Raw genomic sequence first — 17,587 nt, 5'->3', positions numbered from 1 at the left:
AATATGATTAGACTAGAATATCCTGGTAGTACAAGGATTTTGTTATCATATTTAATTGCAGACAATTACTTATTATGCCAAATTATGCCTACACAGGGGCTACTCTTCTGCGAAAATAATGTTATTGAAGAACAACTTTTAATGAATCAAAACATTGTAAACGAAAGTGATATGGATTTCAGCAACACCTGTGACAGACAATCTACATATCAATATAAAATGAAGTACTTTGCATATTTAATTGATTAAAGGTAAAGGTCTCCATAAAAAAACACAACACTTTATAATAATGCTCATGTAGGCTTCATTAAATAATCCACAACAGCATTTTTGTCTATCATTACATTTTGGCTGTCATTTCTACTTTTTGTTGAAGATGTCATTTTCTGGCCATAGAATGCAAGGAAGACATCATTTCAAAGCTTAAAGAAAACAACAATGTTTTACTTCAAGCAACACATGCTACAGGTGTGGCTTTGTGAGTGCTTTTCTGGATCAGAAATTAAAGAAATTATACTGACATGATGTGAGACGACACTCATATATATGGGGATTAAACATTTATGTCAATAATGATCACTCATATGCAGATAATGAGATATGTGACTAGTTAGCTAGCTATAGCCAGTCAGTAAATTCCCAATAAATGTGATGAGGCTGTCATTCAAACAACTTATACTAGTTAGCTAACTAGCTAGCTACATTTTTGAGTTAATAAGAAATTGATGGATAACACAAGTCATGTATAATGAATGTTGGCTAGCTAATGCACTAAGCAGAATGATCGTTCCCCAAGAAGTAAACTAGCTAGTTCGCTAGAAAGTTAGCTAACTAGACATCAATTGATGCTGCAGACAGCTAACTAGCTAGCTAACTAGCCAAAACGTGGCTAACTAGCTTGCTACCATATGAAAATAATAAAATTATGATATTTCTGGTGAAATGCTACAATATAGCTGGACCCGTTCTGCCAAATATTCTGTGAACACAAGGTTAGCTAGCTATCTAGCAAACAATAGCTAGCCCAAGTGTTGCTAGCTAGTAGCTAACTAGCCAAGTAACATTATACCCATGATCTCTCCTGGTGAAATTTATAAGAAATTACTTTCCCTACCACATTTCTTTCCAATTCAGAGATTGTTTCTTTAATATAGCACAATATGCCACAGTAAGCCGGCCAACTGACCTGATTAATGTAGCCCTGTAAGAAAAGATAAAGGTTCACTATATCGTGTTATCACGATCTGCAAATAAATCAATAATCACGTATTGTCACTTACAATGTGATGGATTTATTGCAATATTTACTATAAAAGATAAAGGTTCACTACATCGTGTTATCACGATCTGCAAATAAATCAATAATCACGTATTGTCACTTACAATGTGATGGATTTATTGCAATATTTAGTGAAATCTTTAATTTACTAGTAGACACAGTTAGTATTATTCATGATGTTTATAGTGTATTCTATTCACTCAAACAATGAGCCCCAAAGGTGCATATATGTTTGACGATGCACAGAATATTGTAAGAATGTTTTTAGTGTTTACAGTAGTTTATTACATTTTAACCTTCATCCATCTTGTGTTACAGAAAGGACATGATGAAGAGTGAAGCTCTCGGATGGACCTTTCTGAAAATCTCCTGACTGTAGTGCTTTAGTTGTTTCTCTATTCTCCATGTAACATGAGCAGAATAAAGAATAAAGTCAAGTTAAACAGCCCCTCTGTGTATTGCTTGATTCTATTCAGACAGGAAGTTTAGACTAGATTTTGGAAGAATGGAATTCACCATTATTTATTAAAGAAATGGAAACACTTACCCACACCCAAGAGCATATTTCTTTGGCCTAACATTAAGGATTTGTGTGGTTTCATGAAAAATGTAACCCTCAAACTACAGACTGGTACCATTTTGACCCTAGAGGCATACTGGATTTTTAAAAATCACAGCCTATAGGTGGTTTATTTGATTCTGCAAAATGTTCATGACAAGTTTTTTGAATGTTTTGCTAATTTATTAAAAATAAAGAACTTACTTACATACAGTTGAAGTCGGAAGTTTACATACACTTAGGTTGGAGTCATTAAAACTAGTTTTTCAACTACTCCACAAATTTCTTGTTAACAAACTATAGTTTTGGCAAGTCGGTTAGGACATCTACTTTGCGCATGACACAAGTAATTTTTCCAACAATTGTTTACAGACAGATTATTTCACTTATAATTCACTGTACCACAATTCCAGTGGGTCAGAAGTTTACATACACTAAGCTGACTGTGCCTTTAAACAGCTTGGAAAATTCCAGAAAATTATGTCATGGGTTTAGAACCTTCTGATAGGCTACTTGACATTATTTGAGTCAATTGGAGTTGTACCTGTGGATGTATTTCAAGGTCTACCTTCAAACTCGGTGCCTCTTTGCTTGACATCATGGGAAAATCAAAAGAAATCAGCCAAGACCCCAGAAAAAAAATTGTAGACCTCCACAAGTCTGGTTCATCCTTGGGAGCAGTTCATCTGTACAAACAATAGTATGCCAGTATAAACACCATGGGACCACGCAGCCGTTCTGTCTCGCGTTCTGTCTCCTAGAGATGAAGGTACTTTGGTGTGAGAAGTGCAAATCAATCCCAGAACAACAGCAAAGGACCTTGTGAAGATGCTGGAGGAAACAGGTACAAAAGTATCTATATCCACAGTAAAACGAGTCCTATATCGACATAACCTGCAGTCTTGCAAGCTGAAGAACACCATCTCAACTGCGAAGCATGGTGGTGGCAGCATCATGTTGTGGGGGTGCTTTGCAGCACTGGTGCACTTCACAAAATAGATGGCTTCATCAGGGAGGAAAATTACGTGGATATATTGAAGCAACATCTCAAGACATCAGTCAGGAAGTTAAAGCTTGGTCGCAAATGGGTCTTCCAAATGGACAATGGCCCCAAGCATACTTCCAAAGTTGTGGCAAAATGGCTTAAGGACAATAAAGTCAAGGTATTGGAGTGGCCATCACAAAGCCCTGACCTCAAGCATATAGACAATTTGTGGGCAGAACTGAAAAAGCTTGTGAAAGGAAGGAGGCCTACAAACCTGAATCAGTTACACCAGCTCTGTCAGGAGGAATGGGCCAAAATTCACCCAACTTATCGTGGGAAGCTTGTGGAAGGCCACCTGAAACATTTGACCCAAGTTAAACAATTTAAAGGCAATGCTACCAAACACGAATTGAGTGTATGTAAACTTCTGACCCACTGGAAATGTGATGAAAGAAATAAAAGCTGAAATAAATAATTTTCTCTGCTATTATTCTGACATTTCACATTCTTAAAATAAAGTGGTGATCCTAACTGACCTAAGACCGTGAATTTTTACATGGATTAAATATCAGGAATTGTGAAAAACTGGCTCCGACGCTCATCACTGCAAGCAGTGCTTGCAAACTATTTCAGACCACAAAGGGAAACACAGCCGCGAGCTGCCCAGTGACACGAGCCTACCAGACGAGCTAAATAACTTCTATGCTCGCTTCTAGGCAAGTAACACTGAAACATGCATTAGAGCATCAGCTGTTCCAGACGACTGTGTGATCACGCTCTCCGTAGCCGATGTGAATAAGACCTTTAAACAGGTCAACACTCACAAGGCCAAAAGGCCAGACGGATTACCAGGACATGTACTCCGACCAACTGGCAAGTGTCTTCACTGACATTTTCAACCTCTCCCTGTCTGAGTCTGCAATACCAACATGTTACAAGCAGACCACCACAGTCCCTGTGCCCAAGAACACTAAGGTAACCTACCTAAATGACTACTTTCATGACGTTGCCATGGTTGGGGAGTTTTTATGACCTCCCCATAAATACCTTTCTCCCTTTTTCTCTCCACTCTACAGAATGGACTCTTGGAAAGCCCTTTGTTTACATAGAGAGAGTATGGCCTCCCGGGTGGCGCAGTGGTTAAGTGCGCTGTACTGCAGCGCCAGCTGTGCCACCAGAGACCCACCAGAGGGTTTGCGCCCAGGCTCTGTCGTAACCAGCCGCGACCGGGAGGTCCGTGGGGCGACGCACAATTGGCCTAGCGTCGCCCGGGTTAGGGAGGGATTGGCCGGTAGGGATATTGTGCTCCAGTGAATCCTGTGGTGGGCCGGGTGCAGTGCGCGCTAACCAAGGTTTCCAGGTGCATGGTGTTTCCTCATTGGTGCGGCTGGCTTCCGGGTTGGCTGTGCGCTGTGTTAAGAAGCAGTGCGGCTTGGTTGGGTTGTGCATCGGAGGGCGCATGACTTTCAACCTTCGTCTCCCCCGAGCCCGTACGGGAGTTGTAGCGATGAGACAAGATAGTAGCTACTAAACAATTGGATACCATGAAATTGGGGAGAAAACGAGGTCAAATTTTTAAAAAACAACAACAACAAAAAACATAGAGAGAGTATATTAACATCAATAGGTGGGGGAAAATAACAATCTTTATGTAATCCAACCAGTTGAAAGTGTCCGGTGGTACTTAAAGAATATGATGTCAGATCAGTTGTCGTCTGAGACATTATTACTGATGACAGGATGACATAAACTGTATCTTGGAAAGTCTACACATTCTAGTTATCAGATTTTAAATGTTTAAATATTAAACTATTTGTGAAAAGATTAAATGTAATTTTTGTTTTTAAAATGAGGGAATTGTTTTCATAAGTAAAATATGCTCAATTAGTGGCCATGCCTATGTGAATAGGCATTGGTTAGAAATGATGAACCAACCCCTTTTCTACATTTCTTTTACAGCCCCCTGACCCAATTCACGGCGAACTAAGCCAACCTCAGTGTAAGCTCTGGTTGCGAATGGTTGAACGACAACAACCTAACGAAATTAACATTGTATTCCCGATGACGTGAGGACTGATGTCCATACGTTTAGAAGGGCGAATTTCAACATGGAGGTGACGATCGCCACGCTGGAAGGATGAATTTGACTACACCAGCCAGAATATAGCATGAGCTTACAGTATGGCAACTTGGTATGAACTTTGAACTCTTATTTACTAAAGAAGTGATACATCCTAGACGTCGAGTTATCAGCAGCAACTGTAAACGTGCGTGGCCGAGGAAAGGACGGACAATCTCTTCAGAACGACAGGGTACTACAAGGTATCCATTCTACCACACACTACAACATATCCGCCCAGAAATATTCTTCAAAGGATAAGGGAGATCTCTGCTGGGCAACCCAGCCTTCCCTCTTCGACCAATCTATCGAAGCGCAGCTCAGAGTAAATATATTTCTTGCATTTTCCTTTTCCGAATGGGCGGTTATTTAGAATGCATAAGATGCTGTATTTACGATAGCATATCCTGGACTTCCTGAAGGACAGCCCCCAGGTGGTAAGGGTAGGTAACAACACATCCGCCATGATGATCCTCAACACAGGGGCCCCTCAGGGGTGTGTGCTCAGTCCCCTCCTGTACTCCCTGTTCACTCATGACTGCATGGCCAGGCACGACTCCAACACCATCATTAAGTTTGCCTATGACACAACAGTGGTAGGCCTGATCACCGACAACAATGGGAGGTCAGAGACCTGGCTGTCTGGTGCCAGGACAACAACCTCTCCCTCAACGTGATCAAGACAAAGGAGATGATTGTGGACTACAGAAAAAGGAGGACCGAGCATGCCCCCATTCTCATCGACGTAGCTGTAGTGGAGCAGGTTGAGATCTTCAAGTTTCTTGGTGATGTGAACAAACATGGTCCAAGCACACCAAGACAGTCGTGAAGAGGGCATGACAAAACCTATTCCCCCTCAGGAGACTGAAAAGATTTGGCATGTTTTCTCAGATCCTCAAAAAGTTCTACAGCTGCACCATCGAGAGCATCCTGACTGGTTGTATCACTGCTTGGTATGGCAAACTGCTCGGCCCCAGACTGCAAGGCACTACAGAGGGTAGTGCGTATGGCCCAGTACATCACTGGGGCCAAGCTTCCTGCCATCCAGGACATCTATATCAGGTGGTGTCAGAGGAAGGCCCTAAAAATTGTTAAAGCCTCCAGCCACCCTAGGAATAGACTGTTCTCTCTGCTACCGCATGGCAAGCTGTACCGGAGTGCCAAGACTAGGTCCAAGAGGGTGCCTGCAGGCTGACCTCAGTCGTCAGTTGAGCTGTGTTTCCTTCCGACACTTTGGTGCAGCTGGCTCCCAGGTTAAGCTGGCAGGTGTTAAGAAGCGCGGTTTAGCGGGTCATGTTTCGGAGGACGCATGACTCGACCTTCGCCTCCCAAGCCGGCTGGGGAGTTTCAGCGATGAGACAAGATCAAAACTGTGGAGAAAAAGGCGGTAAAAAACATGTTGTATAGTAAACCCTAAGTGTAAATGAGTAAAAAATGGCTACTTGTCAGAAAGTATTACACTGTCAAGACGAGTAAAACAAGTTTGTCCACTATCGGCATGTGTATTTATTATGGCCATCGAAATTGCAGCTATTAAAATGAGATCTAACAATAATTTCAAGGGGTTAGAAACAAAGGGCTGAAAAAACATAGGTGTCATTGTACTCTGATGATTCATGTTTTCTTTTAAATCCACAAATCCACAATTTGGATCCCTCCGCCGTTATATTCTAGATACTTTTTCTAACCTATCTGGATTACAACCAAATTATGATAAGTGAACTATATCATCTATTGGATTACTGTGTAGTTTACCAATACAATGGTATGACGGTGATGTGGACATAATTGGTAAACAGAAATAAATGATCTTACTACAAGACATTTTAATAGAATGTTACCAAAAATAGATTCGATTTTACTACCATGGAAAGGAATTTGTGGAAAATCACCCTGATTAACTCTTTAGTTATATCCCAGTTTACCTATTTGCTTAAGGTCTTGCCTACACCTAGCGACCCATATTTCTTTAATTATATGAGTAAAGAATATTCAATTTTATTTGGAACGGCAAGCTAGACAAAACTTTTTATGTAATGAATATGAATTTGGAGGGCAGAAATTATAAAAAATTAAAGCATTAGACCTCTCACTAGCCTAAGTGTTGTTGTCCATTTGTCTACTCCAATTAGGGAAGGGGTGGTAGGGTTAGAGAAAGAAAATAAAGGAAAATATATTTTTAAAAGATATGTGTGTGTATATATATATATATATATATATATATATATATATATAAACAATTTCATCAATTTCAATTTGTAACAATATATGGAACAAGTCAAGGTGTCTGAATACTTTCCGAATGCACGTATTTAGACCCTTTGACTTGTTCCATATATTGTTACATTACAGCCTTATTCTAAAATTGATGAAATTGTTTTTTCTCCTCATAAATCTGCACACAATTCCCCATAATGACAAAGCAAAAACAGGTAAAAAAAATTACAAAAATCTGCAAATGTATAAAAAATTTAAGCTGAAATATCACATTTACATAAGTATTCAAACCCTTTACTCTTTGTTAAAGCACCTTTGGCAGCAATTACAGCCTCAAATCGTCTTTGGTATGACGCTACAAGCTTGGCACACCTGCATTTGGGGAGTTTCTCCCATTCTTCTCTGCAGATTCTCTCATGTTCTGTCAGGTTGTATGGGGAGTGTTGCTGCACAGCTATTTCAGGTCTCTCCAGGGATGTTCGATCGGGTTCATGTCTGGGCTCTGGCTGGGCCACTCAAGGACATTCAGAGACACTTGTCCCGAAGCCACTCCTACGTTGTCTTGGCTGTGTGCTTAGGGTCGTTGTCTTTCTGGAAGGTGAACCTTCGCCCACAGTCTGAGATCTTGAGCACTCTGGAGCAGGTTTTCATCAAGGATCTCTCTGTAATTTGCTCTGTTAATCTTTGCCTAGATCCTAACTAGTCTCCCAGTCCCTGCCGCTAAAAAAGACCCCCACAGCATGATGCTGTCACCACCATGCTTCACCGTAGGGATGGTGCCAGGTTTCCTCCAGATGTGACGCTTCGCATTCAGACCAAAGAGTTGAATCTTGGTTTCATCAGACCAGAGAATCTTGTTTCTCATGGTCTGAGAGTCTTTAGGTGCCTTTTGGCAAACTACAAACGGTCTGTCATGTGGTTTTTACTGAGGAGTGGCTTCCGTCTGGACACTCCACCATTAAGGCCTGATTGGTGGAGTGCTGTGGAGATGGTTGTCCTTCTTGAAGGTTCTCCCCTCTCCACAGAGGAACTCTAGAGCTCAAAGTGACCAACGGGTTCTTGGTCACCTCCCTGACCAAGGCCCTTCTCCCCCGATTGGACAATACGTTTGGCCGGGTGGCCGGAGAAGGTAAAAAAGATTGGTGAAGAATACAGCTACGAACTGGTCCATTTGGTACAATTTCGTGAAACTCATGGGAGACAATACGGCCACATTACCATAACGCTGTTTATATAATAGCCTCAGATATGAGGTTTACATCTAATTGTTGTATAAGATGAATGAGTGAGGAGGATACTGTTTGTAAAATTGTGTAATGTGATTTTGGACTGTTTAATGAAGGAAACTCCAATTCCCTTTTGAGTTTAACTAAATCAGAGGACCGCCCATGAGCACAGTTAGGACCTGGCGTCATGAGAAAGCTTTTTCTGCTCTCCCGAATAAAAACCCCACTTTGAGAATTTCTCAACAGACCATGTTGCTCTCAATTACGAGAGGACAAAGGTTGCAGACCCGCTTACCTCGATAACGAGAGGGCCAATGTTTGAGACCAGACTGCTGAATCTTTTAACCATCCCACATGGTTAACTTCTCTAGGATAGGAGGCAGCATTCAGAATATTTTCCTTCGTGCCCCGACTTCCTAGTTAATTACAGTTACATGATTAATCAGTTTAATCGCGAAATGCTAATTACAGAGAATCTTTGATAAAAACTAAAAGTCTTCAGTTAATGATAGTAAAGACATGACATAGCAAAGGGTCTGAATACTTATGTAAATAAGGTATTTCTGTTTTATATTTTTAATACATTTAAAAAATGTCTAAAAACCTGTTTTCTAATGTCATTATTATTAGTATTGTGTGTAGATTGCTGAGGATTTAAACAAAAATCTCATCCATTTTAGAATAAGGCAAAATGTAACAAAATGTGGAAAAAATACTTTCCAAAGGCACTGTAAATGGTACTTTTATTTTTCAACAGGATTCTACCTGTACTTGATCAGGTAAAAACTACTTGAATGAGCTCAAAAACGTGCTATAACTGATGATATTTTGCTGGTATAACTGAAATTGTAAAAATATGTTTGTCCTGCATAATCTAGTTTTCTCTGGAGACTTAATAACAAGTTATCTATGCCAACAGAGGGTGGAGGGTACCTGTATCAGTGATCTTGACCAGATAAACAGATCATCTGCAGCGATGTAGGCAGTGTAGCCTAGTGGTTAGAGCATTGGACTAGTAACCGAAAGGTTGCAAGTTCAAATCCCCGAGCTGACAAGGTACAAAATCTGTCGTTCTGCCCTTGAGCAGGCAGTTAACCCACTGTTCCTAGGCTGTCATTGAAAATAAGAATTTGTTCTTAATAAATCCTGTTAAGCCTCCCCCCTACTTTTTCGGAAATTCTGTTAAAAATCGCGCAACATTTTGGCGTCCTGCTACTCAGGCCAGGAATATAGTATATGCATATGATTAGTATGTGTGGATAGAAAACACTCAGACGTTTCCAAAACTGTTTAAATCACGGCTGTGACTATAACAGAACGTCTGTTTCATCGAAAAGCGCAGGAAAATCTGATCACTGGAGATGGAAAAAAATATCCATGCGCCACTTCAACCCATTGTTAAAGGTGAACCGTATTAAATGAGGCCGAGCTTGCAGTACCTACAGCTTCCACAGGATGTATAGAGTCTTCTCATTTGATTCTGATTTGATTCTTGGTAGATCCGACCAAAGGGAACCGATTCCCTCCGACCACCAACCTGAGGCATTGTCTCTGTGTTTTTCCGGACATTTTTTCCACACGACCAACTATCGAATTTACATCGCCTCCTGATGATTTTTATAGCTTATTAACGTGTAGTAATACCTAAAGTTGCATTAGAAAGGTATTTCGAAGTGTTTTGTGAAAGTTTATCGTCGACTTTTTAACTTTTAAAAAATGACGTTACGTTATGAAACGCTATTTTTTCCCGTTTATCACACAGTCTTCATAGATCGATATCTAGGCTATATATGGACCGATTTAATCCAAAAAAAAGACCCAGTATTGATTATGGGACATCAAGGTGTGCCAAGAAAGAAGATGGTCAAAGGTAATGAATGTTTTATATTTTATTGTGCGGTTTGTGTAGCGCCGACTATGCTAATTCTTTTGTTTACATCCCCTACGGGTCTTTTGGGGTGTTGCATGCTATCAGATAATAGCTTCTCATGCTTTCGCAGAAAAGCATTTTAAAAATCTGACTCGGTGGCTAGATTCACAACGACTGTAGCTTTATTTCAATACCAAGCATGTGTATTTTAATGAACGTTTGCGTTTTAACTAATACTATTAGCGTGTAGCGTAGCGCATTTGCATTTCCAGAGCTCTAGGTGGGACGTCTGCGTCTCAAGTAGGATCAAGAGGTGTTCTTAACTGACTTGCCTAGTAAAATTAAATAAATAAAAAAAAGATATAGCTTCCCATTTACATTTCTATACCACATATCATGACTGTGTACAAAACCATAAGTGCCTTTTTTTGTGCATTGAAAATCTGCCAAATGGCTACCTGCCCAGTACTCAGCCCTGCACCTTGAAACTAATGCCCCATGTATATAGAGTCACTTAATGCTGTTCACCTCATATACTGTTTATATACTGTTGTTTACTCTATGTACACATACATATATTCTTGACATAGCATCATCCTAATGTTGTATACAGCACCTACTACTGTACATACCATTTTATTTTCAAAATGATGTACTGTCTATGCACATCACATATTATTATTATTATCGATTCTCATATATGGTCTCTCTAATATATCTACCTAGTAGTGCTGCACTCTCTGCCTCAGCTGTTATGCATGCAGAGGACACTGAGGATGATGAATACTTTGTTTGACTTTATATTGTTGACTCATTGGAAATACTGTCATGTGGTTCAATGAGCGTTTGTGTCTCCACTTCAACATTTTTCCAACTCTTTCAGGAAATGTTCATAAGTCCTCATTCTCAGTTGATAATAGTTCATGCTCTCCTGTTCCTTTTCTTCTTCTGTGACCAGCTCTAGCACAGATTCATGAGCATTCTTAAAGTCATTGAGAACAACATGAAATGCTTCAAAACCCTCATTCACAGTTTCAACATTTCCTCCAGTTTCAACATATTCCTCCTTTTATTTCATTAATTTTGCTTGTACATTCTCCAAGTTTGCCTCTCCATGCTGCATAGTGTGAATTTAAATGCTCCTCTGCCCTCTCCAGTGGGGTCTTATTCAGCCGTCATTCACTTTTAATTCACTCATCTTACAATGACATAGTTGTTGATTTGATTGTTAAATGCAATGCCCCCTTGGACCTCCTTTAGTTCCCTTTATTTACATTTAAACACCCAGTATCTTTAGATCCTTTAGTTGCGTTCCATTGATGCATTGCATTCCCACGTTAGGCCTACTATTAGACATTTGATTAGATTACATTGTGCATAGGATCTCAGTGTTTCCCAAACTCAAACTTCTTAATTGTTTTCACACTGCTGTGTTTTGAATTCCATTCCCAAGTTTATCAAACATTCCAATTATAAGCACATTTGCACTTCCATAATATGCTTGACCAAACAATTGCATTGAACAGGACAGCTTATTAATTCGCAATGGTTACTCACGGCTGGCGAATTCTAGGAGTTAAAGACCTCCCAAGTGAGCTGTCCTTGCGGTCTGAATGCAATGGTAAATAAAATAATATCCAGTGTCGTGTCTTTACTATCATTAAATTGGAGACTTATAGTTTTTATCAAAGATTCTCTGTAATTAGTATTATGCGATCAACTGATTAATCTTTTAACTAATTAACTAGGAAGTCGGGGTACCAAGGAAAAATATTCAGATTACAAAGTTATCATTTCCTAAAATAACTTTTCAGATATTTTATTTGATCAATTAGTCTTCGAATTAATTAATTATTTACTTTACCTCACGTTAGTCTCATTCCAAACGTAGTAAATTGTTGGTTATCTGCACAAACCCAGTCTTCACTATGAGTCATCCATACATCAATTGTCTTAAATGACTTATTTATTAATAACTAAGTAATTCACAGAAATGCATAGACAAACAGTAAATATGGTTACAAGAAATGATAGGAGAATGTGCCCTAGTGGCCTAAACCAGCATGGCGGCTTGTTAGACAAAAGAGAAAGTGGGGGTCGAGTGATAATTATAACAATTGAAATGCTAATCCTTTACACATGAACGCTCACTCATTCGGGAACAATTGCAATCAATATATATATATATATATATATATATATATATATATATTTTACGCTCAGTGTGTCATCTTGATCGCTAGTGAAAAGTTTGTTTCTTTTGTAGAATTGTCCGTCTCTCTCCCTCGGTTGTGGTTATAGGGGATAGTTCAGAGTGACATTAATTAGTTTCGTTATAGAATGGATGTTTCGGCGGTTGTCGTTCTCCGCGTTCAATGATACCGAATTCCTAGCTGCAGACTAGTAATTAATATCAAAGACTTGTTCTTATTCTGTCGTTATCGATAGTCTAAGAGTTTAACCACGTGGTATGGTTAAAAGATTCAGCAATGGTCTACAACTTTTGTCCTCTCATAATGGAGAAAAACATGGTCTGTTGATAAATTCTCAAAGTTGGGTTTTATTCGGAATGGCAGAAAAGGGCTGTCCCAGGACGCCTGACCCTAACTGGGCTCAGGGGCGGTCCTCTGATTTAGTTAACTCCAATCCCCTTTTTTAGTTTTCCTTCATTAAACAGTCCAAAATCACATTGTAAAATTGTGTAAACAGTATCATACTCACTCATTCATCTTATACAACAATTAGATGTATGTAAACCTCATATCTGAGGCTATTATATAAACAGCATTATGGTAATGTGGCCACACCGTCTCCCAAGAGCTTCCCCAAGTTGTAACAAACGGACCAGTTCGTAGCTGGATTCTTCACCGATCTTTTATACTTTCTCTGGAACATGAAATTTGTTCGTACCTCAAGTTCTGTGAGGTGGAAGAAATTCCTTTGTGCTCCATGAAAATCTACTCTGCCTCTTATACTATGTGGCCATGTGGCAGGGTCTTCTCAGGAATTTATGACCTCTCTCTGACCACAGCAGCCTAGTTGAAGGAGGCAAGGGGGAGGCAGGGAGAGGGGGATGGGGCTTGCTATACCCAAAGAGGCCAACGTCATGACACCAGCGTGTGTCTGTATCGGAGCAGTACCACTCTTAATATTATATATGTTTTTTGGGTGGCTGCATCGTGTTATGGGTATGGCTGTCTAGTAATGATCAACTGCATCAGTCAGGCTCCTGAGTGGTGCAGCGGTCTAAGGCAGTGCTAGAGGCGTCACTACAGACCATGGTTTGATTCCAGGCTGTATCACAACCAGCCGTGATTTGGAATCCCATAGGGCGGCGCACAATTGGCCCAGCGTCGTCCGGGGGTTTGGCCGGGGTAGGCTGTCATTGTAAATAAGAATTTGCTGTTAACTGACTTGCCTGGTTAAATAAAATTAAATAAAAAAAGTTTTTAAAAAGTACTTAGAACTTTTTAATGTACCAAGTGTCAAAGCTGTGTGCTGGAAAACCTTGGTAGTGCATGGGTGAAGAGCTGTGTTTCTTGTTTGAATTTCCTGGCTTTCTCTGCTTTTGATGAGCCCTAACTTCTCAATAAAAACTGTTTTTGTATTCAATAACTTGTATTCAATAACAATGTGAACTGCAAAAGTTTCCTTGACCAATTAATTTGTTGAATAATAACGTTAAACTTACCTTTTTAATAAAAACTAAATAAATGGACTAATACATTAAGAAACAACACGCTAATATTTCATCTGTGTTACACGTCCTACAGCAAGGGTGAAACTACAGGGAGTGTTACATGACCCCATGGGCTGCTAAGTCAGAATGTTCTCCCTGTACTTCCCACATGGTCCACTTGGGGAAGGTAGAAAACAAGCTGTAACATTAACCACCTCTGTACTGGCTTCTCCTGCCACTTCTGGTAAGTTATCAAAGCTCCTGTAAAATCAATGCTATTCTCTCATTCTTACAGATACAGACCATGAGACTCACTAATTTGGTAAATGTTAATAATATCCACACTAATTTCTTAAAATGTAATATCCCTGCACCTTCACATTGAACACTGCATGCTGACTGTCCGGTAGGAGTTAAAGATAATGTCATTATGACTTACCTTGGTCAGTGGTGATTCTGTTGCTAGAGGAAGATTTGTGGAGGCTACTCATGCATCACTAACCTATATCTTTCTTTCACCCCCTGTCAGGGAACCCACGTGCCTTGGTGAGGGAAGAGATGGTCTTAGCCCGTGTGGGAGCAGTAGAGATGGCCCGTGGAGACAAAGGATGACAGGGGAGTAGGTTAAGGTGAATCCATGTGTTCAAGTACATAAAGCACAACTCATATAACCTCCCTAACCCCTTCAAGTGTAAGTGAACCTTTCACACAGAATCCTAATGTTCTGTGTGAAATGAGGCACACACACACATGTGACAGCTAGGAATGGGACTCTTAGAAATTAATTGAAGGGCAGGCGAGGGTATGTTCAGCTCGGGAAGCTACAGGACCTCAAAAATGAAGCGAAGTGAAAGGTGTGAAGTTGTAAGAGTTAAAAGGGCTCCACTATACATACAGGGGTCATATGCACAGGTCTTGAAGGAGGTAACACCCTTTCTAGCTATGTCACCAGTACATGCCCCACACTGTACACATGATGACCTGACAGCTATCTTGATCTTTAAGAGTGTGACAATTACAAATCCAAGACCTCATACCCCTTGGGTCAAGTAAAAGGATACAAATGCGTACTTGGTATAATGCCACCATGTTGCAGATTCAGATCTGGCTACTACCATATAATATATCCAAATCTGGTTACTGATAAGTAATTAAAAGCATTTTGGCCATGTGTTATGTACATGCTTTTAAAGACCTTGCCACATGTTGTAACTCTTGGTTAACATGCTGGTTCTGAAGTTGTAAATCAATTGGTCATTACAGGGCCACCCTGTGGTCAATTTGTGCCATTTTCCTACAGAGGCACATGACTGGCACGTTTTGTAAATCTGGAGGATCCCACATTCAAGTTATTTATGGTCAACTTCTAAGAAGAGGAAGCTGGAAGATGAGTGCTCAGAACTCAAGAAGGACATTGATGATCTGGAGCTCACTCTGGGTAAAGTGGAGAAGGAAAAGCATGCCACAGAGAACAAGGTAAACACTTTTCTTTGTCCTTGTGATGTTAAAACTCAACTTAATTGGTTTGGTGGAAAGTTTGGAGGGAAGAGTAATGACACTGCTGTGCTGGAGGCCCATCAGCAAACTCTGGATAACCTGCAGAGTGAGGAGGACAAAGTCAACACGCTGACCAAAGCCAAAGCCAAACTCGAACAGCAAGTTGATGATGTGAGTATCATATAGGAATTCATAAAAATGTCAACAAGATGTGTTATATCCTAAAAATAGGCTACAGTAAATTGACAAACCCGAAATTAATTAATTAATTAATTAATTACATATTTTATCAGATTGAAGGGTCACTGAAGAATGAGAAGGTGAGAATGGACCTTGAGAGAGCCAAGAGAAAGCTGGAGGAAGATTTAAAGTTGACCCAGGAGAGCCTAATGGACCTGGAGAATGACAAGCAGCAGATGGAGGAGAGAATGAAGGAAGATCTTAACCTGAAAAAATCAAACGAATAATTATTTTACAAAAAAGTGCTAAAATGTGTGCTTTACTCATCAGGAAGGACTTTGAGATAAGCCGACTCAGCAGCAAGATTGAGGATGAGCAGGCCTTGAGTGCCCAGCTTCAAAAAAACTGAAGGATTTGCAGGTATGTCAATAGCATTGTTGAAAAGGGAATCTTTCTGTTGCAACTGTTCTTTTCTTTCCAGAACATCTGACTTCCAATGTTTATTTATTTATTTAACCTTTATTTAACCAGGAACAAATTCTCATTTACAACTGCGACCTGGCCAAGATAAAGCAAAGCAGTGCGACACAAACAACAACACAGAGTTACACATGGAATAAACAAACATATAGTCAATAATACAGTAGAAAAAAGTATATATACAGTGTGTGAAAATTGGGAAAGATAAGGGAGGTAAGGCAATAAATAGGCCATAGTGGCAAAATAATTACAATATAGCAATTTTAACACTGGAGTGATAGATATGCAGAAGATGAATGTGCAAGTAGAGATACTGAGATACTGCAAATGTATGTGGAATCACCCAGAAATTAACAAAGTAATTCCATACATGCTGTTCTGTCATTCAAAAACAAATCTGTTTTTAGACAAACCTGGAGAAAATGTGCCGTACTCTAGAGGACCAGATGAGTGAATACAGGACAAAAGCTGAGGAAGGACAGCGTTCCATCAATGATTTCACAATGCAGAAAGCAAAGCTTCAAACTGAGAATGGTATATTAACTAAACATACTGACATTCACATGAACAGCCACAATAAATAACCAGATTAAGTAATATAATTTAACATAATTTGAATTGCATGAAAACAGATGAACTTGCTAGACAGAGGAGAAGGACTCTCTGGTCTCTCAACTGACCAGAGGTAAGCAGTCCAACGTTCAGCAGATTGAAGACCTCAAGTGACAACTGGAGGAAGAAGTCAAAGTATTGACACAAAGAATGCATTGTCCTTTATCTAACTACATTCATCCTCCGGTATAACGTAACATAATTTTAAAAATGTACTTACCAGGCCAAGAATGCTGTTGAGGGGCTAATGCTGAGGTGGCTCAGTGGAGAACCAAGTATGAAACTGATGCCATCCAGAAGACTGAGGAGCTTGAGGACGCAAAGTAAGGATGTTTTATTACTTTCTCTTACTTTTTAGGCTATTGAACCTTGGCTGAAAGAGCGATACACAAAAGTACATGATGAATAATACATGGATGACCTGTTATAACAACCATTTAGACAGAAAAGAGTCAGCTGTTCTGAAATGTGTTTCTTATCTTTATCAATCTAGGAAGAAGCTGGCTCAGCGTCTGCAGGATGCAGAGGAAGCTGTGGAAGCTGTAAATGCTAAATGTTCATCCTTAGAGAAGACTAAACACAGACTCCGGAATGAGATTGAAGATCTCATGGTGGATGTGGAGAGATCCAATGCAGCTGCTGCCTCTCTGGACAAGAAGCAACTAAATAAATGATCGGATACGCAAGTCATATTAGCCTTCATTATAATACTTGATATACAATATATTGAAACAACTTGTAAAACCTGTATGTTTTTCAGGTCCTGGCTGAGTGGAAGCAGAAGTTTGAGGAGTCTCAGACTGAGCTGGAGAGCTCCCAGAAAGAGGCCAGATCTCTCAGCACTGAGCTCTTCAAACTCAAGAACTCTCATGAGGAGTTTCTGG

General features: G+C 39.8%; 1 protein-coding gene and 1 long non-coding RNA gene across 3 annotated transcripts in view; one reads left to right on the top strand and one right to left on the bottom strand.

The window, feature by feature from the left end:
* LOC112227824 (myosin-7) overlaps positions 1-1,727 on the top strand; it is a 16,534-nt gene extending 14,807 nt beyond the window's left edge. For both annotated transcript variants that reach the window (XM_042308695.1, XM_042308694.1), the window contains one exon: positions 1,598-1,727. In XM_042308695.1, coding sequence (XP_042164629.1) covers positions 1,598-1,618 — 21 coding nt within the window. In that variant the 3' untranslated portion in view covers positions 1,619-1,727. The remainder of the gene's footprint in view (positions 1-1,597) is intronic.
* Positions 1-17,587, bottom strand: part of LOC121841322 — a 26,301-nt gene extending 8,714 nt beyond the window's left edge. Inside the window, exons 1-6 of the long non-coding RNA XR_006080289.1 lie at positions 17,449-17,587; positions 16,924-17,012; positions 16,772-16,820; positions 16,505-16,559; positions 15,764-15,877; positions 14,437-15,530 (exon numbers count right to left, since the gene is read on the bottom strand). This is a non-coding gene — a long non-coding RNA (uncharacterized LOC121841322). The remainder of the gene's footprint in view (positions 1-14,436; positions 15,531-15,763; positions 15,878-16,504; positions 16,560-16,771; positions 16,821-16,923; positions 17,013-17,448) is intronic.

This window comes from Oncorhynchus tshawytscha, linkage group LG29 (assembly GCF_018296145.1).
Source record: "Oncorhynchus tshawytscha isolate Ot180627B linkage group LG29, Otsh_v2.0, whole genome shotgun sequence".
Taxonomy (NCBI): domain Eukaryota; kingdom Metazoa; phylum Chordata; class Actinopteri; order Salmoniformes; family Salmonidae; genus Oncorhynchus; species Oncorhynchus tshawytscha.
This window is presented reverse-complemented; position numbering and strand designations above follow the sequence as displayed.